Genomic DNA, 25,892 nt, shown 5'->3' on the forward strand with positions numbered 1-25,892 from the left:
ATTGGTGGGCCAGTCATAATGGTCCCGCGGGCCTGAGGTTGAGTATCAATGGGCTAAGGTACTGGGAGGCCAGAAAAACCTGATTCCTAGTGTATCTGAGCACAAACATAAGCGTGATGATGGGTTATACTTCTGATTTATTCATCAACTTTATGGTCATACACAGAGTACAATCGGTCAAGACGGGCCAGAGCATGTCCAATTGAACAGTATACCAGTTTTGGTATATAGAATAGATTTACATTGATGTGATTTGGTGATTAATAAAACACACAGTAACATACAAGCGAAATAATACTATGTATTATCATGAAGTTAAACATTAAGCAAACCAAAGTTAAATAAATACCTCAATAACTAATTAAATAACATGATGTGCATGTCTGGGAAAGTTATTATTACTGAAATACTGAGCTTGAATCCCAAATAGCCTTTACATTCCAGTAATCCAATAAAAAAAATCCTATAGAGGTTGTTCACAAGTGCAACATGGACTTAATCATTAGCGACATTGTCACGTGTGTGTGTGTGTGTGTGTGTGTGTGTGTGTGTGTGTGTGTGTGTGTGTGTGTGTGTGTGTGTGTGTGTGTGTGTGTGTGTGTGTGTGTGCGAGTGCGCCTGTGTTCTAAATACATAAATATTCACATACATTCTCATAAAAACATGTACTATTATGACAAAATAGGCACAAACAATACTACATCTTTCAACTAGGCAAATCATATACATTGATTTGTATTTAAATTAAATGTTATTTTGGGGTACCACGGCAGCACTTTAGTCTGAAAGAGAAAGACAAATGAATAAAGGAAAATTAGTAAGTAGCCAAATGTGTAATGTCAAATTAAGCACAAGATACTTGGGTATCTATTCAAAAGCACATGCTTTTAAAACTACTTAAAGCCTCACTATATGTAACTTTTTAAAAATGTATAAAATGTTATTTTGTCCAAAGTATGTTAATACAATATAACTTATTCTCATACACTTCAATGCACCAGACAACGTCTGTCTGTCAGGATAGATAGATAGATAGATAGATAGATAGATAGATAGATAGATAGATAGATAGATAGATAGATAGATAGATATTTCAATTGAAGTAAAACAGAGGTCATGGTATTCAGACCCAGCACTGCCTGTGACACCTCCTCTCTGGATTTGGGCCCCCTGCAACCGTTTTTAAAACCGGTGGTCACAAACCTTGGTGTCAAATTGGACAGTGATTTTAAGTTGGACAAACAGATCAATTCTGTGGTAAAATCCAGTTTTTACCACAGTAATTTTGACTACTGTAATGCACTGTATGTTGGTGTTACCCAAGCCTGTCTGTCACGACTACAGTTAGTCCAAAACGCGGCCGCTCGCCTCTTAACAGGGACACGGAAGTATGACCACATCTCCCCGATCCTTGCCTCCCTACACTGGCTTCCTGTGCGCTACAGGATCCATTAAGATTTTAATGTTTGCTTTTAAGTCTGTAAATGGGTTGGCACCTGTCTATATTTCGGAACTTGTAACTCCCAAAGTATCGACAAGGTCACTTCTCAAGATCTCTAAATCAAAGCTGAAATCCCGGGGGGATAGGTCATTTTCTGTTGTAGCACCCACACTGTGGAATGAACTTCCACCTCATGTCAGAGCTTCTCAATCCTTGTCTGTGTTTAAATCACGTCTGAAAACTCACTTGTACTCCTTGGCATTTGAACATACTGATTAAGAGTTGCTGCTTCCACTGCATTGTGTCCTTATGTGCCCTCTGTCTATGTACTGTTGTTGTTGCTTTTTTAGTATTTCTTTGTGTACAGCATTTTGTTTCACCCTAAAAATGTGCTTTATAAATAAAGTGGATTGGATTGGACAGACAGATAGATAGATAGATAGATAGATAGATAGATAGATAGATAGATAGATAGATAGATAGATAGATAGATAGATAGATAGATAGATAGATAGATAGATAGATAGATAGATAGATTCTGAACTTTTAATATTGTGGCATTAAAAAACGCGATATATCCATTTATCAATTTATACTAGCTCTATATTCTGATAATAATCATTGTCTAGAGTGTTTGTTCAGTAACATGGGTCTCCCTGTCTCTCTTGCTCTTTAGTAATCAGGAAAGGCTATTTCTGGTCGGGATACCAATTTTATCAGGAGAGGGAACTCATACAGGATAAATCTGTGAAATTGGAAGTAATGAACACACAAAATTGGAATTGGAACACAGCACACTATAACGTTGAAGCTTGAGAGAGGGGGAAAGGCCCCTGTTACTGAACAAACACTCTAGTCATTGTCAATGATAACAATCAAAATATACTTATCTGTACCTAAATATCTTTAAGTGCAGTACTCAAATGTACAACTGTCCACCACTACACTACACTACACACAACACAACACAACACAACACAACACAATTTACCACTTAAAACGCTAATGTTTACCTTTCACAGTGAGTTTAGTTGAGCACTCCACTCTACCCAGAGAGTTGGTTGCAGTCACAGAGTATTCCCCGTTGTCCTTGGGCCCAACTCTCAGTATCACCATGGAGCATACTCCACAGGTGTTTGTGATGTAGTAGTTGGTGTTGGTATTGAGACTGATGTTATTTCGGTACCAGGTGACACTGGGCCTGGGGTTTCCTGTCACAGCACAAGTCATGTAGCACTCATAGGTCTCGGGGCTGGTGTGCATTTTCAGCGGGACGGAGAAAGATGGAGGTGCGTCAAAGCTACAGTCCTTGGGGAAGGCTATAGTTAGGGAGAATTTTTCTGTGGGGATTGAAAAAAAAAGAACATTTTAATTATACTGTAGTTGATGATTCTCATCAAATCCCCCAAATCATCTCGCATAAACGCACGCACGCACACACGCACGCACGCACGCGCAAAGTCGCACACATGCACCCCAAATAAAACACTATTTAAACATGCCTTTCTTCTGCTCCACTTCCCAGACCGCTGACTCTGATGGTTCGGAGACCCCCATGTCATTCTTCGCGTACACACGGAAGAAATACTGCCTTCCCGGCATGATATTGACGACAGTGTACTTGTTGTTGAAGAGGCGGTCTGCCACAGTTTGCCAAGTGCGTTTAACGGAGTCACGCTTGGTGATGATGTAGTGCAGTCTGTCGTCCCGCTTCTCATCTGGAGAGGGGGTCCATGAGACCGTCACTGTTCCTGGGACATTCTCCTCCAGATCCACTGGGCCCGGAGGCTTGGGATCATCTATGGACAGGTAAGAGACCTCCATTCTTAGGTATATTTCAGCACATTTCAGTTATGGTGGTTTATACTGAGAACAGGGGAATCCACATGCTGGCTGTTGCATCGTACAAGGTTTACATTGATAAAGTCTTACTCCTGCATTGTACAATGAACCCACATTCCACATAGATGGTTATAGCATACTGTAGCTCTTTCAAACCAGTGCTTAAGATCCAGTACTGCTTTACCTGTGACTCTTAGCTCAGTGCTGAAGGTCTCCTGGCCAACAAGGTTTTTAACGATGATTGTGTAGACCCCAGAGTCTGAGCGCTCCGCCGCTGGGATGAGGAGCTGTGAATTTATATCTGAGTTGCTGACTGTCACACGCTTTGACACAGGCACGCCCTCCTTTAGCCATGTGATTTTTGGTACTGGAGAGGCCTGCAATCAAAGAGTCAGATGTGGGTTTACTTTTTGTCTAGATGCAACTAGATGCATGTGTTTCCCGCTAATGACCTCATGAATAAATATACGTACGTACATAGCCTATATAATATATTATCTGCAACATTAGATAGATACAGTGTAGTACATTCACGGATTTGCATTATATGCCCATGCACATCTGCACACATTGCCTATGCTGGGATTCAGGTGTGAATTTGGGCTTTTAGATTGGACATGCCAATGAATACTGTAACATGAATAGGCATTGTGACATAATATAACTTTCTGAAGGATGGTTTCACTGCACCTCAAAGTTGATGTTGACTCGTGCTGAGTTCTCAGCCCTCACAATCATGATGCTCTTCATTTTCGGGTCAGTGAATCTGGGTCTCACTGTAACAAGTTGGAGAATATTTTAGCAGACAATAACGATAATAGTTACTTGTTGGTAAAAAACATTTATTGTTGTTTTTGTCTCGACTCACCTGGAGGAGGCATTGCAATAATGTAGTTGTCCAGTTCTTGCGGTTCACTGTTTCCACCCTCATTTGTGGCAATCACGCGTACCCAGTACATGGCCATAGACTTCAGGCCCATGATAGTATAAGAGGTCACGATGATGGGATTGGAGTTGCAGCTGCCCCACTCGGGGTCCTCTGCTGGTCTTAGCTCCACAAAGTAGCCCTTGGCTTCATCCTGGACCCCTTCTTCTTCAACGGGCTTAGTCCATCCCAGTGACAAGGTGGTGTAGCTGGAGTCTGTCACCTTCAGGTCGATAACTTTACCAGGAGGCTCTATAGGAGGGAAAACAAAGTGTGAAAATTCTGGATTGACCTTAATATCCAGTAATGAAAAATTTACAGCAGGGCTGGGCAATATACAGTACTGTATCAATATTTATCGATATCATGACATGAGAGTAGATATCGTCTGGGATTTTTGATATTGTAATGTCGTGATTCAGCAATTGGTGTTCTTTTCCTGGTTTTAATAACTTAAGCCCTATTTTACAAATTCAAATCTTTTCGAAAATTTCTGAAAATAGCCAATCTACAAGCTCACAATGCGTATCATCAAAATACAATATTATCATCCCAATATAGCTGTCGAGGTATTAGGATTTTTTAATTTGTAAATGTTTGCCCATCCCTAATACAGTAAGGGTGTTCGACTTAGAACTTACTCTTTGGATCTCTTGCAAATACAAATTCTGAGGGTGAACTGTACTCTCCAGCACCAGAGATGTTGATAGCTGCAACGCGGAACTCATACTCTAGCCCTTCAACGACATCCTTCACACCACATTTCCTCTCTGTTGGCATTACAAAGGGATACAACAGCATGAGAGAGAGAGAGAGAGAGTGTGTGTGTGTGTGTGTGTGTGTGTGTGTGTGTGTGTGTGTGTGTGTGTGTGTGTGTGTGCGCGTGTGTGTGTGTGTGTGTGTGTGCGTGTGTGCTTGCGTGCACAATATGACATGGTATATAGTATTCATACAGTATATTTAGTTTGCTGCAAATGAATAGTCACACCTTTAATGGGCTCATTGGGTGGGTGTACTAGACCCCACACATTACTGCCGTTCTTGCGTTTCTCTAAGTTGTATCCCAGGATGTTGGTTCCTCCAGTATTGGAGGGAGCAGACCAACTAAGGTTGATGCAGTCTTTGAATGCATCAACCACTTTTGGTGGTGACGGAGCTCCGGGGTATGCTAAAAGATCATAAAACAGACAAAATCCTTTTTAAGGCCCATACTTTGCAGTTCTGCACCAGACTAGTTGATTCTGAACCATTAGAAATTATTTTCATATATTTTTTAACTTGACAATGAAATTTAATTTTCAAAAATGGGTTGTAATGAAATGTTGCTCGAGTGCTTGAAAGAGGTCTCACCCTTTGTGCCAGCTTGCAGGTCATCTGTCTCCATCATTTCACTTATGCCTTGCTCTTGTTCAGCTCTGATATAGTAGCAGTACTTTCTGCCATGATCCACATCAGTGTCCTTGTATTTAGGCTCTGGACCGATCTTTCCCAGTTTCTTCTTGCTGTTTCGGCCAATCTGCTGGCGCTCCAGAATGTAGTCGCTGATCGGTAAACCACCATCATCTCTGGGAGGCCTCCATGCGAAATGGATGCAGTTTGAAGTGGCTTCAATGATATCTGCAGGGCCTTGTGGTGGTGTTGGTTTATCTGTTATCAAACAGAAAGCAACCAGCATGCTAGTATGCGACGCAGATGCAAGAATACAAGAAACATTATTTATCTCTGAAAGTGTAAAAATATACCTGTAATGGTCAACTTCTACAACACTTCTACAAACCCAGGCTATGTTTTGCACAAGTAATTTCACTTACCCAATACAACTAGCTGCGTGAGGGCCTCGATAGTCCCACATTCATTCTTTATCTTTATTTTGATTTCTCCTGAGGCTTTGCGTTGACACTTGGTGAGCAGAAGTCGGCTGTGTGTCTCCGACTTCTCAATCTTAATGTGGGTGTCTTCAAGCTGCTCCTCGCCCTCATTATACCATTGGATCTTCATTGGCTCCCGGCCGACAAATTTCAGCTCGAAGGTAGCACTTTGGTTAAGTTTGATTATGACAGGCTTGGAGAATTCAGCCAGGTCATCAGGGCTGATTCTGGGTGGATCTGGAAGAGAACACATAATTTCTCCTAAATCAGTCGTTCTCAACCTTTTTTGGATCAGGACCCACTTCACTTGATAATCTCGACAGTGCCTGCCTATGGCCCACCCATCTGACCATTTGACAGAATAGGACACGTTAGCCTACTGCTGCTGTGTTAAGTGGTCAGATGGGTGGTCCATGTGCATTTTCAGAGGGTGTTTATGTTAATGATGGTATCACAATGAAAACATTTTTTTCAAGGTTTTAAAGATTTTGTTTTATATTAATGTTATGTGTCTTGCCTTAATGTTTTGCCAAGTATTTGGGGTCCCACTTGCAATATCTTCATGGCCCACCAGTGGGTCCGTGGCTCACATGTTGTGAATGATGAATCACTGATCTAAATTAATACAAAAATGGTCGCCCCAAAATACACTCGCTCCAGTCAAATCCGGCTACGAACGGTCAGACCCGGAAATCTGGCAAGCTCAGAATGGTCGGATCCACCAGGTATTTCTGGTTACCAGAACCTACTCGGCCATGTTTGTGAGGATTTACGATTGTGCCCCTAACGGAAGGGGCAGAATCTTACGAATTCTGTAAACCGAACGGCTTCGGGGCTGAAGCGGACATCACTACAATACATACAGTACAGTGTCCAGTGCGAGAGTTGCGCTCAAGCGGGGCTAATGGTCCGCCGCTGGGGGCAAGCAGTCCGCTCAAAACACTAGGGGTGAGCGTGTATTGAGCCAAGGGTTCCGGTTACCACCTTAACGATTTGATATAGTGCATGACCCAAGGTCAGTCTTGACTGCAGTACCTTCAATAGATTTGATATAGTGCATGACCCAAGGTCAGCCTTGACTGCAGTACCTTCAATAGTCACCATGGCTTCTGTTTTACGTCCATCAGCTTCAAATCTGTACTTTCCAGAATCCTCTTCTTTGCAGTTTTTGATGAGCAGTTTGTGAAAGGCCCCATCTTTTATTATACAGATATCATCTGTTGCTGTTATCTGAGATATGGACAAGCACACGCACGCAGACACACGCACACACACACACACACACACACACACACACACACACACACACACACACACACACACACACACACACATTGGTTTAAATGTTAAAATTCATGTTTTGAGGTCATTAGTTTGATGCAGGCAACACTTGTGTGGCCCACTTCTTACATCTTCCCCATCTTTGGACCAGATTCCATCACAGTCCTCACTGCTCAGCCTGCAGACAAGTTCTGCATCAGTACCAATATTCGCAGTGGTGTCAGATAGGCCACTAGTGATGTAGACACCTGGATCTGAAGGTTAAGGAGCATTGTCGTTAGTCAGTGAATCGGAATATCTGACCTGTATTGCCTCACCACAATTTTGTGCAGCAACAGAATTCTGTGCTTTGTCATATCTTACCAATGACTGTATCTGGAACCAGTGGGCCTGCTCGCACTCTCTTTTTCTTCTCAACTGGGGCCTCTCCGTCCTGTTCCGCAGATTCCTCAGCCCCCGCTTCATCACCCTCTGATTCAGCCTCAGACTCTATCTCGGGTGCCACCTCAGATCCATCTTCTGTCTTCTCCACCTTAGGCTTCGCTGCTTTGGCTTTCTTTTTTTTCTCTGGGGCAGGTTCAGCTGGGGCTACACCGTTGGCTGCAGCTGCAGCTGCTGCAGCTGCTGCTGCTGCAGCTGCTGCTGCTGCGGCAGCTGCCCTGGCTTCTGCCTCTGCGAGGGCCCTGGCCTCCGCCTCTGCCCTGGCCCTCACAACCATCTCGTCTCTCTCCTTTTGTATCTTGGCATTCTGCTCCTGTGCAATCTTGAGTAGGTCTTCCCCACCGCCGCCTGCCCGAGTTGTTTTGCGTTCTTTCTTCTTCCCACGCATGCTTGGATCAGGATCAGCTATTCAGAAAACAGCCAGTAATCCGACTTTATTTTAGCATACAGTGAAAAAACCTTTTATGCATGGAACATTTTATACAGTACATTAATGTAATAGTGATGATTTTAACCAAATATGCCCTATGTACTTTGTGGTATGATGAATATTGAAACTTGCTAATAGTTACGCTATTGTTACTATTGTTTTGCATTTGGAACATTTTGGAATAAAACATGATTTTCTTTTTGTATGTTTTCTTATGACATGCCCATAGGGCAGGTTGAAAGTTGTTAAAATTAGCAACTTTAGTATCTATGCTATCGGGTGGAAACTTTGTCTGTCCAAAATCGTTCTTAGTTTTATACGCATGTGGATCTGTTAATTTCACTACGTTTGTGCAACACTAGATTAAGTAGGGCAATAATTTATGAAAATATATAAAAAGTTGAAACATAGAAATTGCAATGTTTCTGCCCGACAGCAACGATATATTGACATGCCTTGCTGTCCGTAGTATGAAGTTCTGATTTATTTATCAACTCACCTATTATAAGCCAGTTACTGCAAGAATTGTTCCCTGCTGCGGCTGTGTAGATTCCACCGTCCAGCTTACTACAGTCCAAGATTACCAAGCTGTGTATCAGCAGGTCATCTGTCACACTGATTTCATATTTCTCCCCTTGCACCAGTGGCTCTTTGTTGCCCTTTGTTGTCCATATAAGCTTTGTCATGGGGTTGGAGAGTACGCATTGGAAGACAGCATCCTCTCTCTCCTCCGCCTTAACCTCTTGAATCTTAACCAGGAAATCTATATTGGGCACTGAATGAAGGAAATCACATTTCTGTTTATTATATGTTATGTACTAGTCCTCATTTTGTGATCAGTAGCACAGAACAAGTGTTCTGTCTTACTATACACAATTCCAAAGTTTGGAAAAATATCATTGCAATGTTACAGATCAAAGGATTGCCGTCTGTTAAATGTATTTATATTTTATTTATTCAAATAGGCTACTTATAAAAAAGAAAAGAACATTATTTAGAAAATCTGAATCATTTGGACATTGATTGATTATTGATTGAGAATAAAAATCTTCTCGGTCTTGGCCTTGACATGGTCTCGTTTTAGGTGGTCTTGAATAAACATTTGACAGTTTAGTGTACCAAAGCAACAAAATAAATTAAACAAAATTAATTGGTGCATTGTCTTACTTTTAAATTCGGTGGAGAAGATCTTAACGCCATCCACCTCAATTTGGTACAATCCGGCATCCTCCGCGCTGATACCATTGATGCTGAAAACAAACTTCTTTCCTACTTGCTTCAGGCCATGCTTCACCTCTGAATCCTCCAAATCAAGAGGAACCATCACACCGTTCTGTTAAGAAATTCAAAAGTGAGTTTGTGTGTGTGTGCGACTGTGCGTGCGCACGTGTGTGTGCGCGTAATCAATACATTTATTGTGTTAGTGATTAGATTTTTTATCCATCCCCACCTTGTACATGAAGACTTTGCTGGTAGGGTCTTTCAGGGACATTTCAAGTTCAAACTCTGCTGCACCACTAGGTTTCAGTTCAATCGGCTTTAGATTACATAATCTTTCCACAACCTGAAATTGATCAGACATTTGAACTTAGCATAAATAATAATAATCAAATAGTTTAGAGTATTGTAAAGTACACTGTTGTTGTGGTTGATGCAGACCTTGGATTGCTCCTCCTCTCTTTCTTGTTTCCTTTCATTTAGCTTTTTCAGCATCCCACGGAAATCTGTTACTCCATACTCGGCACAGATTGACTCATAATCTTTTTTGTCTGAACTCAACAGGAGTTCCCAAAACTCTTCACCAATTTCTTTTTTTTGTTCTTCTTTCTGGTCCATGTCAACCCTTAAAAAATGATGTATGATGTACTCAGTCATGAGTAACTGTAACATTAATGGATGCTTTTACTGAATTAATAATAATATTATAGTGAATCATGTATTAAAAAAAAAAAGTATCTCACTTATTTTTTAAATTCTTCAGGTAGTCCTCAGGGTTCCCCTTTTTGTCTGTTTACATGGAACGGATATTGTTGTCAGAAATGTCTTTCAGTGAGTGATTCAAATGGTTTTGTTAGCTAAATAAAAATGCCATACCTGCTCTTGCTTGCTGCATGGCCTTGCTCTTTTTGAAGCCAACTAAAATGAGACAAAACATGAAGTAGAGCCTATAGTATAGTGCAAGGTATAATTCAGCGGTTTCTTATTATGCAGTGGATTAAAGCAGAATACCTTCAATGACATTGAGAGCGGCAGTGACAACAGCCTTTCCATACTCATTTCTGGCGAAGCACTTGTAGGTGTCAACTTGGTCCCCGGATACAGCTGGCATCTATGTTAATGATATTTATTTTAGAAGGCCAACGAAAGGATTAATGCTATCATTCTGCTTTATGTATTGCTGTACCAATTTTGTGAAAATTCAGTTTTTCATTTATGCAAAATGATGGTCTCACCTGGAGCTGGTGTTCACCGGAATTCTCGTCATGTGAAATTATGTACCTCAATGGATCATCAAGAGTTCCGGCATTTCTCACCCAAGTCACCGTTGGTGTTGGATTTCCGGTGACTATTGCTTTGAAAATAGCCAGTTTTCCTAACAGAAATTAAATAAAAGTGAACACTAGTGCTAAATGTTTAACTTAGACATGGTTATAAGAACATTCAATAGTCACATGTTCTTAATGGTTGTGTGTTCACCGGTGGTGTCTAAGCCTTACCTTCTTGAATAGTCAGGGCGATGGGTTTACGGGTGAAGTCTGGGAGGCACTTTCCTTCAGGTACTTCTTCCACATATTGGGTAATCATGACACCAGGAACCTTTGACTTTTTTCTGATTTTCACTGTTATGACATGAAAAAAATTATGTAATTTCCAGACTTTTCTGACTAACTGATGTCATATAAAAATGTTATTCATACTTGTTTAGAGTTTTGTAATAGCGATTAATATTCCTTACTTACCCTGCCCTGGAGCAGTGGGCTCCTCATTCTTTGTTTTGCGAAACTTAAACATCTTGGCTTAGATGACAGCTCCTCTGCTGATGAAAGAATATCATGAGAAACTTTTCAAAATTACACAACAGAACACATAAAGGCTCAGAGTGCGTTAACCATGGGGAAAAAGGCCGATATTGGGTTAAAGTTTTTCAACTGGAAAAGATATATCAGCAAATAAGTTATATTACACTCATTTTAAATATGTTCTCGAGGTAATTGTTTATCCCTCTTAATCACAAAGGCTAATTTGACCTTTAAGATACACAAATAAGTCAGTGTCCAAAAACGTAGTTACTGCACTTTGGCTTTATAGGGCAGTAGTTGCTCTCAACATTCTGCATGGCCAAAATCTACAGTAAAGAACACACGAGAAACCCCATCTGTGTGACATTTCCATAAATCCATTTCCGGATGGCCTGAATCAGCAATGGGTGTCATATCAGCAATGGGTGTCATATCAGCAATGCGGGTGTCATATCAGCAATGCGGGTGTCACTTTTCCACTGCTTTACCCGTTCGGTTTAGTTGAGATGTCTACTTTGGGAATGTGAGGTTGACACAGGTTAACTTTGGTTAGTGGTGAGATCTTTATTATGAGTAGCTATTGTATAGTATTAGTACATTTTCTTAAGCCTGATTATCTGTTCTTATAAGAACAGATAATCAGGAAATGTTCAACGCTAATAATAAAGTATTATTTATTTTACTTAATATAATTTTATATCATTTAAAAGTAATTTAAATTTCTTTAAAAGTATAATAAATAATACTCAATTATTGTTGTTGTAATTATTACTTGAAATGCCACGTGGCTTCAAAGTGACATCATAGATTTGACAAAGGAATGCAGCTCTGCACTAAAAAAACAGTGGGAGCCAGGAGCCCATGTTGTTAACAGTCAACGGTGCCCACAAATGGTGTCGGATTGGAATACACTCCCTGACCTAGAAATTCAAGCTGTCCAGCTAGAATTCAGTCAATGAAAGAATTCCTGTGATCACAGAATACTTAGCATTCCCTAACTAGGTTCCTTCAAGTGACCAGCCTAATTTTGCATGCAATAGGTCACATGCCTCATAAAACTATCCTTCATGAACCAGGAAGTGACGTAATGGCTGCTGTAATGGTGCCGATGCGGTGCCGACTGGAACTGACCTATTTCTAAACTAATTGCTCAGATTTGTATTTAGCCCTTCACTATGAGAAAGCAGGTGATTTTTAAACCCACCACTGTTCAGGGTATAGACCTACAGCAAATCAGATAATATAGCAATATATGTGACACCCATACGGGACATACCAAAAATATGTACATATAAATGTCATAACCACCATAGCCTATACAAAATATTGTGGTAGCATAAAAGAAAAATAAATTGTATGGTCCTATACTAACAGGGAAGTGACACTGACAGTTACAAACCACATAACCTGAATCAAGTTTTTAAACAAAAACAAAACAAGACAAACATACAAGACAAGACAAGACACAACATGGCATGTTCATGGGTCACCCCTCCAGAACATAATGGACGTGGCAGTGCACCCACACATGGTTCCTAATAATAAATATACTGAACAACCCAGCTGCGTCTAGCATGCTCAGATTCAGGTTTAAACTCATTCAATCTGGAATAGCTTGGAATGGCTTGGAATGGCAGCACTATTTTTAATACAACAAATTCAGTTGAATTGCGCCTAAGTAGAAGGCGGTAATTTTAGGTTTTGTTTCATACTTTTGGTGTTGGCCTAATGCCATATTTGTTTCCCTCGCAGTTGCTGCTATATTTATATGTAGATGTAAAATTCCCAGCAACAGAGAATGATTTATGAACCTGTGTCAGGTTTATGTCCAACGGCTCCGACGTCCGAGCTCTGTCTAGTGGCACATATGGTGTAACTCCCTCAACCTTCTCTGTTTGCAGTGTGTGAGCCCCCACCATCACCTTCAAGTTATTTCCATTTACATACGTATTTGCAGAATGAATATAGGATTGGTGAAGGTAGTGAGACCTCATCTACTTTAGGTTGTGCTTTGGTTCCAATTGTCCCTTGATCTTAACTGATTATTGTTTGGGTTAAACTACTTTGTAAGTCTGAACATAATTTGAATTAATTTGAATTTTGATTAACATACAGACTTTTTCTTTTAGGACTGCATTTTGCTACTCTACGCTACATAATTATTAGAATAAAATTCTTGTATTATCTTAGATTTCTCATCAAATAATAATTGCAGGGAAAGAATTTACACAGATTACTTGCAAGAGTCTTGCCTACATCATGACACAGATGCTGCTCGTATTTAATTCAACATTGACTAAAATAACAGCAACAATTCACTTCTTGCTCAATATCAAGTGATTGTACTTACCCCTTTCGTAGGAAATATCTCTTCTCTGCTTCTCCCAGCCAAGTTGCAGCTGATACTTGAGTGTTTTTGAGATGCTCAGTGCATGTGTTCTTTGCCTGTGACTCCCGCCTCCCTGCAGTGATATAGGTTTACTGCCATGCACATAGGTTCTTGAAAAGGAAGTTCCAGGGGCAGAGACAAACTCCTCCCTCAAAACTGGGGTTCCAACTTCAATATTTTGCAGTGAACTCTTTTGACTACACTTTTTTAAAAGGGGGTCGACTCAGGGAATTGCCATGCAAACGGTCTTGCCATCAACTTATTCTGTAATGGAGACTGGCCTGACCAATATCACAGCATTCGACATTCAAGAGGTAGGTTTTATTCACTTATATATTATGTATTATATACACTTTTGAATTTGCAATTGAGTCTCAAGGCCATGTAGGCCTAATTAGATATAAAAGCATCTATGATTCTTTCCATCATATCTGTACAATGGAAGAGGAAAATAAAATAAGTCTATGACAAGAAGTTAGCATTTAGTATTGTGCAAAACAGTTTTTCTTAAAAGTAAGAACATGTCATCCTGCACTAGTCAGCCTGGTGTTAAGATTTAGCCTCGAGTGTAGCACTTGACCCCTCCAGTCTAAACTTGGACTAAAGTCTGACCCCCACCCATGGCTAGAGTGGTAATCCAAGAAGACTGGACATAAATTATTCACAAGGTTCATGCAGTTGATCAAGTAGCCTGCATTTGTATATGCTATGTCAAGTCTTAGCAGATACTGTATGTAAAGTCTATGTAAAGGCAAGTTTGTTTAGGTTAGTCAGCCAAGCGAGAAGAGAATAAAATCTTGCCAATGCATTGTTTTAGTTTCACAAAAGCAGATGATCAGTGATCTCGTTCCACTGATATGTCTTGGGAACAGACTAGGCGGACTTCTTTGAAAACCAATCCTGAAATAGAGGGTATGCGTATGCTTAAAGTGATATGGGAAATCGAGTGGCAAAGTGAGTGACAAAGTGAGTTTAACATCGTTTAACGTTGTTGAATACAATCAGATGGGACTTTTCTGTTTGGATGTATGGGCGGTCAAGGACTTTATGACCTTGAGTTTTTTGCCACTCAGGCATTCCCGCATAACTTCTGGGTATGATGAGGTCACATGCATATAGTCCCAATATCAAAATCCACCCAAAAGTCTTTGCTTTGGTTCTACAATGCTATTTTTATGGGGTTTTCCCCCTCCAGATTTGTTTCAATACAGTTTTAGCCAATTAATTGATATACAGATATATTAGCCTCGCGTTGCGAAGTGTGGCTGCGCCAGGCTACAGATATATAGTGTCAGCAGGTGGAGATCTCTGATCTGTGTGTGTGTGTGTGTGTGTGTGTGTGTGTGTGTAATATTATGTGCTATGATTAGAGAACAAGAAGTGTCATATTATAAGCCCATACAGGCTGGGCTTCTAATGAATCAAGACACAAATACAATTATAACTAGAATTTCGACACCGTGCGGACGGCTCATCCTAGAGTTCCGTTGCAGTGCAATAGAGGGTATATCATCAAACCCGGAAGTTATGCAGGAATGCCTAATGAGTGGCAAAAAACTACTTTCTGGCCTAGACAGCCCATACATCCAAACAGAAATGTCCTATCTGATTGCATTAAACAACATTAAACAATGTTAAACTCACTTTGCCTGTTGCTTTGCCACTCGATGTGCCTCACTTTAAGCATGCACATACCCACTATATGGGAAGAAGGAAAATGCGGGAGTTGACAGACTCCACTTCATGTTTCAGCTGTGTTTGTAAACCCAGTATTGTGTAGAAACGGATGGGTTATTTATTATTATAGTGTTGTCGCGCGCGTGCACACACACACACACACACACACACACACACACACACACACACACACACACACACACACACACACACACACACACACACACACACACACACCAATTCAAGTCCCCCCGACCCCGCGACGCGAGACAAAAATCCTCCACAGTGTACAGTGAAGTTGTGAAGCAAACGGTGTGGTTTGGTAGGAGAAGGCAGACAAAAATGGGGTGTTGCGCTGGCTATTAGTGTGGCAGGATAATGTACTGTATTATGTATCAATAAAAAAACTATTCAAATCAAGGTAGCCATTTGTATTAAAAATGCATATTTAGGGAAGCAGGAATTCCACATCCTAGATTGAATTTAAAATATTTATTTACACCAAGCACACATAAATCATTATTAAACAATAAAAACATTTTTGATTTCATTAGTTCTAAGCTTTAAAATGAAGACTCGTTTTGCAATGCTGCAAATTAAAAATTGGGAAATCAAATTGAAAACAAGCAAAAGAATATAATATACATAAACCATAAACCTTTCAAATTCTGTAATAATAGGCAGATTAGCAAAGCCCTGCAATTCCCTGAATAAGCATAAATTGCTGCTAAAACACATTGTTTCAATTACTAATTACTTTTGGAGTTAATGAGTCGCAGCCACACATTTTCCAGTTAGGTCTTTTTCATGTGTAATTGTGTAATAATCGAACATGCAAATTATTACATTATGGCTGCCTTTTGTTGTTTCTTACGTTCATTATCTGGATATAATTTAGAGTTGTGGACAATGTCCGTAACATTGCACAATGCAAATGCATAATTCAAATTAGCAACACTCTTGCTTTTTATTGATCGCACTCACAACACCAAACAGAAGTTTGTTTATGGCTTTCCATCTAGCAGCATTTGTATGCCTAACGACTGGGATTGTTACTTTGAATAATTGCTCCTCCTCTTAAGAAAACAGGCTGATGCATCAAACTAGTAAACTACTTTAGCCTTAAAACTAAATGGATCCCACAGAATATTAAATCATATCACCATTAGATGGGACACAGGGAAGTCTCGGTTATTCATCCATAAAACGTAAAATGGTTTCTTGTTATGCCATTAAATCAAGCACAGACATCTTCGTCATGTTGGCTTAATCTGGGAAAAAAAGAAAGAAAAAGGAAATTCCATAGTTAATTTTAGGTTATCATGATTCATTTCTCAAGTATATTGACATAGGTGTATACACAAAATAAAATGTATTTTAGACCAGTGTTTGGGATTCAAAGATGGGTTTGTGAGGTTCTGACAGTGTCACACACAGACAACGTCAACAGAGGATACTGTATGTTTTGCTAAGTTACAGTATGCCGTATTGCCGAGTTGCATTGTATTGCATTATGTAGCGTTACGTTATGCTGTTAAACACAAAAAATATGATCCCAACCTGGAACCACTGCTCTAAAATTCAAACACACATTCAACTATTATATATGTGTTATACCTCGGACTACAAGCTTAGTGGAGCATTCCACCCTGCCCAGGGTGTTCTCTGCAACAACCGTGTACTCTCCTATATCCTTAGGACCAACCCTCAGGATGAGCAAGGAGCATACTCCACAGGTGTTGGAGATAAGGTAGTTGGTGTTGGTATTCAGGCTGATGTTGTTGCGGAGCCATGTGACATGGGGCGTTGGCTCCCCTCGTATAGCGCAGCTCATGTAGCATTCATATCCTTGGGGTGCAGTATGTGTTTTCAATGGCACTAAGAACTTGGGTGGACGCTCCAGGTTACAGGTCTTACTCTCTGGGATATTCAACTTGAATTTCTCTGGAAAAAAGGTAGATATACAGTACATTGTGATTTGTGAATACATTGTAAGTATGGCAAGTCCTAGACCTAGACAAACACCTCCATTATGTTTTGACTGGTATGTTGTAAAAATATATATAATAATAATAATAAAAATAAGTGCAACATCTGAAATAAATGTTACATTTAACATTATCAATATCAAAAAAGGCTAATTTACAACCGTACGTGACACAACATGTTATGAGTTTCTAGATTGGCTATTTTCACACACGGATCTTTCAAATACCTTTTTTGCTAGGGATGGACCACTTTCCTGATTCAGACGGATTAGAGTTGCCCATGTCATTCTTAGCATAGACACGGAACTGGTAGTCTCGGCCTGGCATTATGTTGCAGGCTGTGAATTTGTTGTTGAAGATGCGGTCTCCTACTGTGTGCCATATTCTTTTGGTTGAATCGCGCTTGGTCACCATGTAGTGCAGCCTGTCGTCACGCTTCTCATCCGGAGATGGTGCCCATGAAACTGTCACTGTGCCGGGGACATTCTCATCCATGTCCACAGGACCAGGCGGCTTAGGCTCATCTAGAGTTCATAAAGACAACGGTTTGTTATAGGCCTTGTTCAGAATGCACACAGATTTCGTGTGAATCTGAATTGGCTGCTGTGGTAATGACATAGGCATGATTAATGCTTATTCTATACCGTGTCTTACGACAGTGTCACTCGCCAAAATAACAGTTCCACAAGTTGACAACAGTGTGCCGCGGTGTGACACATTGTGAGCTTATTTCGGTGAGTGACACTGTCGTAAGTATATAAATCAGGCATGCATCCGTTTCTAGACTGAGACACAGCTACAGAAACCAGATGTCAATCGCATTTCTGCAAAAATCACTTTCCATGTGATTTTTGCTGTTCAGACTTGAACTCGTTCCAATCTGAAGTGATCAAAAATGTTAGTTCAGATTTGACCCTGGTTCCTCCTCAGACGATTTGCCCAGCTTACCTGTGACCCTAATCTCAATGCTGTTGGTGTCTTGGCCAACAATGTTCTTGATAATAATGGTGTAGATTCCGCTATCTGTACGTTCTGCCGAAGGAATCAAAAGCTGGGATGCACCATCAGCATTGCTGATAGTCACCTTTTTGGATACAGGCAGTGCATCTTTCAGCCAAATTACATCAGGCCAAGGGGAAGCCTGCAGAACAAGTTTTTTTATTAACAATTAATCAAACACATTGATTTCGTCAATGATAAAAAAAGCAAAAAATAACAGATCTACAGGCTCACAAGGTATCATGATACAACGCATTGTGAGCTTGTATATCGACTATTTGTGCAAATTGTATATTATATATACACACACGACTAGTTGTGCAAATTGTACACACACACACACACACACACACACACACACACACACACACACACACACACACACACACACACACACACACACACACACACACACACACACACACACACACACACACACACACACACACACACACACACACACACACACACACACACACACACACACACACACAGGTTTCCAAGGATTCTTTACCTCAAAGTTAATCATGAATCGTGCAGAATTCCCTGCTTTCACCACCATGAAGCTTTTGATGTTGGTCTCTGTGAAACGTGGCCTCACTGCATGAAGACACATTTATACAATTAACGGCCAAGCTACACCAGGCAATTTTGCGTTTACTGCGCACGTACAGTGCGTTTGGATAGGACCAATATATGTCAATGATACCAGCTACACCAGACGCACGGATACCACGGGCCATCCTACACGTGCTCTAAAAATAGGATCGGTTCTATTTTGTACGCGCGTATCTATATATCCTCCCGGAAGAAATCTGCCGCGCGCCACAGATCTGGTGTAGCCGGGGCATTTCGCATGCATACTTCGTGCGTGCAGTGCGCTTACGTCAAACACACACATGCCCTGTCTAGCTTGGCCATTAAGAAAAGGAAATGTTTTGGCCCAGGGTACCAATGCAAATAAATGTGTTGATCTTGTGGTGTCTGTATGCTAAACATTTTTGTACATCATTCATGCTTGAGATGATTTTCTTACCAGGTGGAGGCATTGCTAGGATGTAGTTATCCAGCTCCTGTGGAGGGCCCTCTCCTCCTTCATTTGCGGCAACAACTCTCACCCAGTACATATTGAGAGACTTCAAGCCTTTCACTGTCAAGGTGGTCATGATGACCGCGTTCACATTACTACGTTCCCACTCTGGGTCTTCTGCAGGCCTGATTTCAACAAAGTATCCCTTGGCTTCATCGTGAACTTTAGGTTCCTCCTTGGGTTTTGTCCAAGAGAGGGTCAAGGTGGTGTAAGTGGAGTCTGTCACCTTTAGGTCAATAACATTACCAGGAGGATCTGTAATGTACGAATGTTTAGTGTTAACCACAGAATATACTTTGTCATATGACCGTTTTTGACAATATGGACATGCCTATAGAATGGTGACACCAGCTTGAGCATGTTATCCATGCATGCATGACAATATTTCCACACTAAAAGATAACCGATAATTATGATGAAATAAATTATGATAAAAAATAAATGCCTACTTTTGGGGTCCCTGGCAAATACAAACTCAGAAGGGTTGCTGAATTCACCAGCTCCTGAGCCATTAATTGCCGCCACACGAAATTCATACTCCATGCCCTCGTTCACATCTTTGACACCATATTCTTTTTCTGTGTAGAGAAAATTATAATAAAAAGCATAACAAAAAAACATTAAGAATTCCAAAAAACAAATAACATGTTGCTTATTAGATTCATCATTGTATCGTGATAAGTGGATGTAAAATGTAATTACCTTTGATAATTTCACCCGGTGGGTTTACTGCTCCCCACAGATTGCTGCCTTTCTTGCGTTTCTCCAGATTGTATCCCAGAATGTTGGTTCCTCCAGTATTTGAGGGAGGATTCCAAACAAGAGTGATACAGTTCTTAAACGCGCTAACCACTTTGGGCACAGTGGGAGCTCCAGGGTATGCTGTCAACACAAACACAATATTGTTATTTGTCAATGTGGACCCATAGTTAGCTTAAATGTGATCAATTCAATTTGTTGGAAAACGTTTTGTATCTCGAATCGATGTTGTACATTCATTCTAGAAGCTAAACTTTGGATAGTTCACTTGGCACAATTAAATACTATTGAATGAAGATTGATCAATTTACCTTTTGTACCAGCTTGAACATCCTCAGTTTCGAACAACTCACTGTCACCCATTTCAGTCTCAACCTTGATGCGATAACAATACCTCCTGCCATGGTCCACGTCAGTGTCCCTGTAATTGGCCACAGCACCAATTGGGCCCACTTTCTTCCAAGTGTTCCGGCCCACCTGATTACGCTCGAGAATGTAGTTGTCTATCTTGCAGCCACCACTATCCTTTGGTGGCTTCCACTTGATTTCGACTGCATTGGAGGAGCCCTCAACTATCTCCAAAGGTCCCATTGGTGGGGTGGGTTTATCTGTCCAAAAAAAGAAAAAATAAGAAGTTAAATAATACTTATTATCTAACATTAGTTAAAATAATGAATATGTTCGTTCTTATTCTAGACTAGAGCGAACATAAACAGATCTAGAATCTCACAATCTCTACCCACTCTACACCAAATATTTGGTGTAGAGTGGGAAAAGGAGTGGGTCTAATATAGACCCCTGGGGGACTCCGGTCAATGAAATATAATGGTTAAACCACTTAAGCCCTATTTTATACTGTACTGATGGTGTCGCAAACAAATATATGTTTGAACTTTTGTAAAAAAACAAAAAAAAAAAAAAAAAAACACGTGTTTACTGTGTATATCAAAGACATTTCTAATAGCCTTGCAAGTCTTGACTATACCTACCAAGTACAATAAGCTCGCTGAAGACCTCCACGGTGCCAAACTCATTCTTGAGTTTAAACTTCACTTCGCCACTGTCCTTGCGTTGCAGTTTGTTGAGCATCAGGCGGCTGCAGCCATCGGTGTTCTCAATGGTGATCTTTGATTCTTCAGCAAGCTCTTCTCCGTCAATGTACCACTGGACCTTAATAGGTTCCCGTCCACCATATGACATTTTGAAAGTTGCCCTTTGACCTTTTTTCACCATTATAGGCTTTTTGAATTCCTCCAGCTCCTCTGCATCAAATTTAGGTGGATCTGGAACACAAGGATGGATGGATACATTGATATAATACCTTGTGATCATCATATTGTAGGGGCGTCCTTGGAAAAGAGATCATGCTCTCCATAGTCTTCCATGATTAAATAAAAGTCAATACAAATAAAATCTAAAATATAATAATTAATATTACAGAGTAATCATCAATGAATATCTATTTATCTATCTATCTATCTATCTATCTATCTATCTATCAAGTTGATACCTTCAACAACAATAGCAGCCTCAGACTTCCGGCCATCAACCTCAAAGCGATATGTCCCGGCATGTTCCTCTGTAATATTTTGGATTTTCAGTCTTTGGAAGCATCCTTCTTTCGAAATGATTATGTCCTCAGAGGACTGAATCTGGGAAAATAAATACATACAAGCATTTACATAAATCAATCATTTCAACTTTGTCAATAATCCCATTTGTCATGACATTAATTGATACCACCATTGAAAAGATATGTAAATATTAATAAGCTTGTGAAAGTGAACAGTACAAATGCTACAAACAATATGTGAAATACCACCAGATTAGATAAAAGAAAAACATATCTAACAATTGTTCAACAGAAATTGTCAGCAAATAATGAATAACATTACATCTCTAAAAGTGGAAATGTAAAAACAACAATATGCATTAATTGCATGAAAAAAGTAAAAATGCCTTTAGGCCGTTGCTAAATTAATTGTACAATGAAGACATTTTTACACAAAGTCTTACTTCTTCTCCATTCTTAGACCAGACTCCCTCACACTCTTCACGGCTAAGTTTACACTCAAGCTCTGCTGTTTCTCCAATATTGGCTTTGCAGTCAGAAAGTATAGCATTGAAATGAACTCCTGGGTCTGGGGATTTATAAAGACAATGAGTTATAGGATGTACAGGTAGTTTCAAATAGGCTTTAAAAGTTATTATTCACTCAGTGAAATTTACCTAACTATACTATAGAAATAATGTTAATAATGTTAGTCCTCCAACAGTGTTTCATTTGTATGCTCAACACAGCATGCAAGCTTTTTACATCTCTTACCAACAACAGGTTCTTCAACCTCTGGTTTTTTGACCCTTTTGCGACGTATTTTCTTTTTCTCTGCACCTTCACCACCCTCCCCTGTTGGTAGTGTAATATTAATACCAAATACATTAAACAATATTAATCAACTGTAAATTAATACATTTTACAACTTCTAGGGACTTTGAATGTCCGCATCAACATTCTTAGTTTCTGGTGCCAATTTAATCAACTTATTTTAATATTGAGTATACTATTACACCTTAATACACATCTTCTAGTTCAAATTTCCACACCAGGATGAGTTGATATCTTACCTGTTTCCGCTGCATCTCCCTCTCCCTCTTTCTTCTCCTTTCCCTCTCCCTCAGCCGCCGCCTTTTCAGCTTCATCGTCGGTTACCTCTTCATATTCCTCCTCATCTCCACCTCCCCCTCCAGCTCCGCCTGCACCACCTTCCCCTCCGGCTCCGCCTGCACCACCTCCCCCTCCGGCTCCGCCTGCACCACCTCCCCCTCCGGCACCTCCAGCTCCGCCTGCTCCTTCGCCTCCCGCACCACCTTCTCCTCCGCCGGCTCCACCCGCACCGCCGGCTCCACCCGCACCGCCGGCTCCACCCGCACCGCCTTCTCCTCCGGCTCCACCCGCACCGCCTTCTCCTTCAGCTCCGCCTGCTGCGCCTGTGCCTTTTGCTCCACCCTTAGCTCCACCTCCTTTAGCTCCACCAGCCCCGCCAGCACCTTCTCCAGCTCCACCAGCACCTTTACCGGCACCCTTGGCACCTTTACCGGCACCTTTACCAGCAGCAGCAGCGGCAGCAGCAGCATCGCTTTTAGCTTTCTTTGCAGCTTTTGCAGCTGCAGCATCAGCTGCAGCTGCTTGCTTTGCAGCTGCAGCATCAACTTCCTTCTGTGACTTAGCGTCAGCCATGGCAGTGGCTTTGGCTTCAGCAGCTGCCGCTGCGGCAACTTCTGCCGCTGCACGCTTTTCCTCCATTTCTTTTTGGTATTTCTCGTTCTGTTCCTTTGCTATTTTCTCCAAATCTGCCTCATTACAGGCGCCAGCCATTGTAGTTTTGCGAGCTTTCTTCTTCCCCTTGTTGGCAGGGTCTTTGTCAGCTGCAGAAAATGGCATTAGAAAGTGTATGAATTATCTTTTCCCCCATCATAATACGTTTAGACGTTTATCAGATTGGATTTTCTTTTACAATGTACATCACAAGGTAAAGTATAAATATTGTTTTTCCAAAGATTTAGTAGAGTGAAAATATGTTAAAACATTTAAGTCCCATTTCTCATCAATTTGTCCTTTTTCTATCGTTTCAAAGCTCTTTGGGCAATATAAGCAAGACTATTTTTTTAGGTCTGATCCCTTCAGCTTCTTGGAAGCTTGTAGATCCAGTATAAAATGTGGTTAAGAATAATTATGAACACAAAAATTGGCTTGGAGTAGCAGCAACTCGATCACAACACCTTCAATGTATCTTACCTTCTACTACAAGCCAGGCGCTGCAGGTTTTGATTCCAGCAATTGCTGTATAGATGCCAGCTTCCAAAGGCTGGCAATCCATTACCAGCAGCTTGTGGATGAGCTTGTCTTCAGATACAGTGATTTCATATTTCTCATCGTTTGACAATGTTGTGTTCTTGAATGACCATTTCATGTCATTCATAGGTGCAGATAAAACACATTGGAAGTTAGCATCTTCCCTTTCTTCTGCGTGCACTTCCTGTATTTTGACAGCAAAATCAACCTGTGGTACTGTGAGGTAAAAAGATAGATGGGGATAGGGAGACAGGTAGAGAGAAAAAGTATTGAATTATATAGTTAATCCCGAACTAGCTGTCAGAATAAACTTCGTCACATCACATGTTTACAGATTTGTTTTTGTGTGATCGGTTTTTGAAATGAAAGAAGAGAGGGGGCAGGGGGAGCAAGGAGAAAACGTTACATGCAGGATTAATGAATATTTTATTTTGAATTATTTATTCAGGACTGGATTTAGAATTTATACTATAAGGGCAGTTGACATCCATATTCTATTTTACGCGATGTGTGGGATGAGTTTTTCCCCCCCGAGCGAAAAGAGAGCCTTGTTTTTGGTTTAATTACCTAGGAAAACATGTGGATTATGTCTAGCAGTATACTTGACTATTCTGTCTTCTTACTTAAAGATGATTACAGCGATGTCAATATGTAACATTCTTTCCTAGATAATGTGGTATCTTTGAGTTAATGAAAAAGAATGAAAAAGAACATAAACATCATTAGATTGTCCAATATTAGACTGCTTCGGTGCAGATTCCTCCCGGAAACACCACATTTTCAACGGATTGGATGTTGACGTCTCCGTCACACTTTTCAGTTACATTTATGACATTTTACCGCTGAACATGTATGACGTTTTACCACTGAACTGGTCAGGGCCAAATTTCCCATGCATCAAATGACATCTATTCTCATTATCTCATTATCGTTATAATATTGAGTATTGTATCCAGCCCACTTGAAGTAGTGATCAACATAAGTAACTGTTAAGCACTGATGAAAGACATTCAGTAACCCACCTTTAAAATCTGTGGAGAACACATTGACACCCTCAACATCAATAGAGTAGAGCCCTGCGTCCTCTGCACTGAGCTTCTTGATGCTGAACACGTACTTATTCCCGACTCTTTTCAAGCCGTGCTTACTGCCATCGTCATCCTCCACGGAACTGAGTGGAACCATGACACCGTCCTGCAGAAGGACATTTAAAGCCAAATCTGGAATGATTGCAAACATTACCAACATAAAAAAACTAAACACAAACTAAAATATTTAGTAAGTTACAGTTACTCTTTTAGCTTTTTGTTTATGTTCACCATTTGTAAAAGTAAAAGATCCAATTGGTGAACATAAACTAAGCTAATGCCATAGAATGACTAAAGATGAATTATTTAGTAATTTCACACACACACACACACACACACACACACACACACACACACACACACACACACACACACACACACACACACACACACACACACACACACACACACACACACACACACACACAGAGAGAGAGAGAGAGAGATAGAGAGAACATAGTTGGAACCTTACCTTATAGAGAAAGATTCTGCTACTGGCGTCCTTAAGATCCATGTCCAGCTCAATTGTTGCACTGTCGTCATCCTTGACGTCGATAGGTTTCAGTGTACTGATGTGTGAAATAAACTAAGAGTAGGAGCATGTAGAAAAAAGACATTACACGCACGCACGCACGCACACACACACACACACACACACACACACACACACACACACACACACACACACACACACACACACAGAGAGAGAGAGAATCAGCTTTATTGTCAATCACAGTTTTACAGGTAAAAAAGTGGGTGCATGAATTTTGTTTTTGTGTGTAGTTCCCATTGTGTCATTTT

The 25,892-nt window shown here is 40.5% G+C and overlaps 1 protein-coding gene across 1 annotated transcript in view; it reads right to left on the reverse strand.

Annotated features, from left to right (window-relative positions):
• Positions 1-119: 119 nt before the first annotated feature.
• The window catches only part of LOC308333014 (immunoglobulin-like and fibronectin type III domain-containing protein 1), a 41,550-nt gene continuing 15,777 nt past the window's right edge, over positions 120-25,892 (reverse strand). The window contains exons 10-48 of the mRNA XM_080789185.1: positions 25,564-25,677; positions 25,026-25,197; positions 23,947-24,219; positions 22,776-23,576; positions 22,477-22,557; positions 22,167-22,291; positions 21,661-21,802; positions 21,140-21,433; positions 20,462-20,758; positions 20,094-20,273; positions 19,841-19,969; positions 19,338-19,646; positions 18,816-18,901; positions 18,251-18,443; positions 17,530-17,826; positions 16,932-17,258; positions 11,189-11,245; positions 10,946-11,068; positions 10,682-10,821; positions 10,458-10,557; positions 10,323-10,364; positions 10,190-10,235; positions 9,888-10,071; positions 9,679-9,792; positions 9,396-9,561; positions 8,728-9,003; positions 7,721-8,203; positions 7,487-7,611; positions 7,165-7,306; positions 6,020-6,313; positions 5,559-5,855; positions 5,197-5,376; positions 4,850-4,978; positions 4,152-4,460; positions 3,974-4,059; positions 3,468-3,660; positions 2,944-3,240; positions 2,455-2,781; positions 120-782 (exon numbers count right to left, since the gene is read on the reverse strand). Of these exons, the coding sequence (XP_080645311.1) occupies positions 778-782; positions 2,455-2,781; positions 2,944-3,240; positions 3,468-3,660; positions 3,974-4,059; positions 4,152-4,460; positions 4,850-4,978; positions 5,197-5,376; positions 5,559-5,855; positions 6,020-6,313; positions 7,165-7,306; positions 7,487-7,611; positions 7,721-8,203; positions 8,728-9,003; positions 9,396-9,561; positions 9,679-9,792; positions 9,888-10,071; positions 10,190-10,235; positions 10,323-10,364; positions 10,458-10,557; positions 10,682-10,821; positions 10,946-11,068; positions 11,189-11,245; positions 16,932-17,258; positions 17,530-17,826; positions 18,251-18,443; positions 18,816-18,901; positions 19,338-19,646; positions 19,841-19,969; positions 20,094-20,273; positions 20,462-20,758; positions 21,140-21,433; positions 21,661-21,802; positions 22,167-22,291; positions 22,477-22,557; positions 22,776-23,576; positions 23,947-24,219; positions 25,026-25,197; positions 25,564-25,677 (7,935 nt within the window). The 3' untranslated portion in view covers positions 120-777. The remainder of the gene's footprint in view (positions 783-2,454; positions 2,782-2,943; positions 3,241-3,467; positions 3,661-3,973; positions 4,060-4,151; positions 4,461-4,849; positions 4,979-5,196; positions 5,377-5,558; positions 5,856-6,019; positions 6,314-7,164; positions 7,307-7,486; positions 7,612-7,720; positions 8,204-8,727; positions 9,004-9,395; positions 9,562-9,678; positions 9,793-9,887; positions 10,072-10,189; positions 10,236-10,322; positions 10,365-10,457; positions 10,558-10,681; positions 10,822-10,945; positions 11,069-11,188; positions 11,246-16,931; positions 17,259-17,529; positions 17,827-18,250; positions 18,444-18,815; positions 18,902-19,337; positions 19,647-19,840; positions 19,970-20,093; positions 20,274-20,461; positions 20,759-21,139; positions 21,434-21,660; positions 21,803-22,166; positions 22,292-22,476; positions 22,558-22,775; positions 23,577-23,946; positions 24,220-25,025; positions 25,198-25,563; positions 25,678-25,892) is intronic.

The sequence above is a fragment of the Protomyctophum bolini genome (assembly GCF_963924005.1).
Source record: "Protomyctophum bolini genome assembly, chromosome: 2".
Lineage (NCBI taxonomy): Eukaryota > Metazoa > Chordata > Actinopteri > Myctophiformes > Myctophidae > Protomyctophum > Protomyctophum bolini.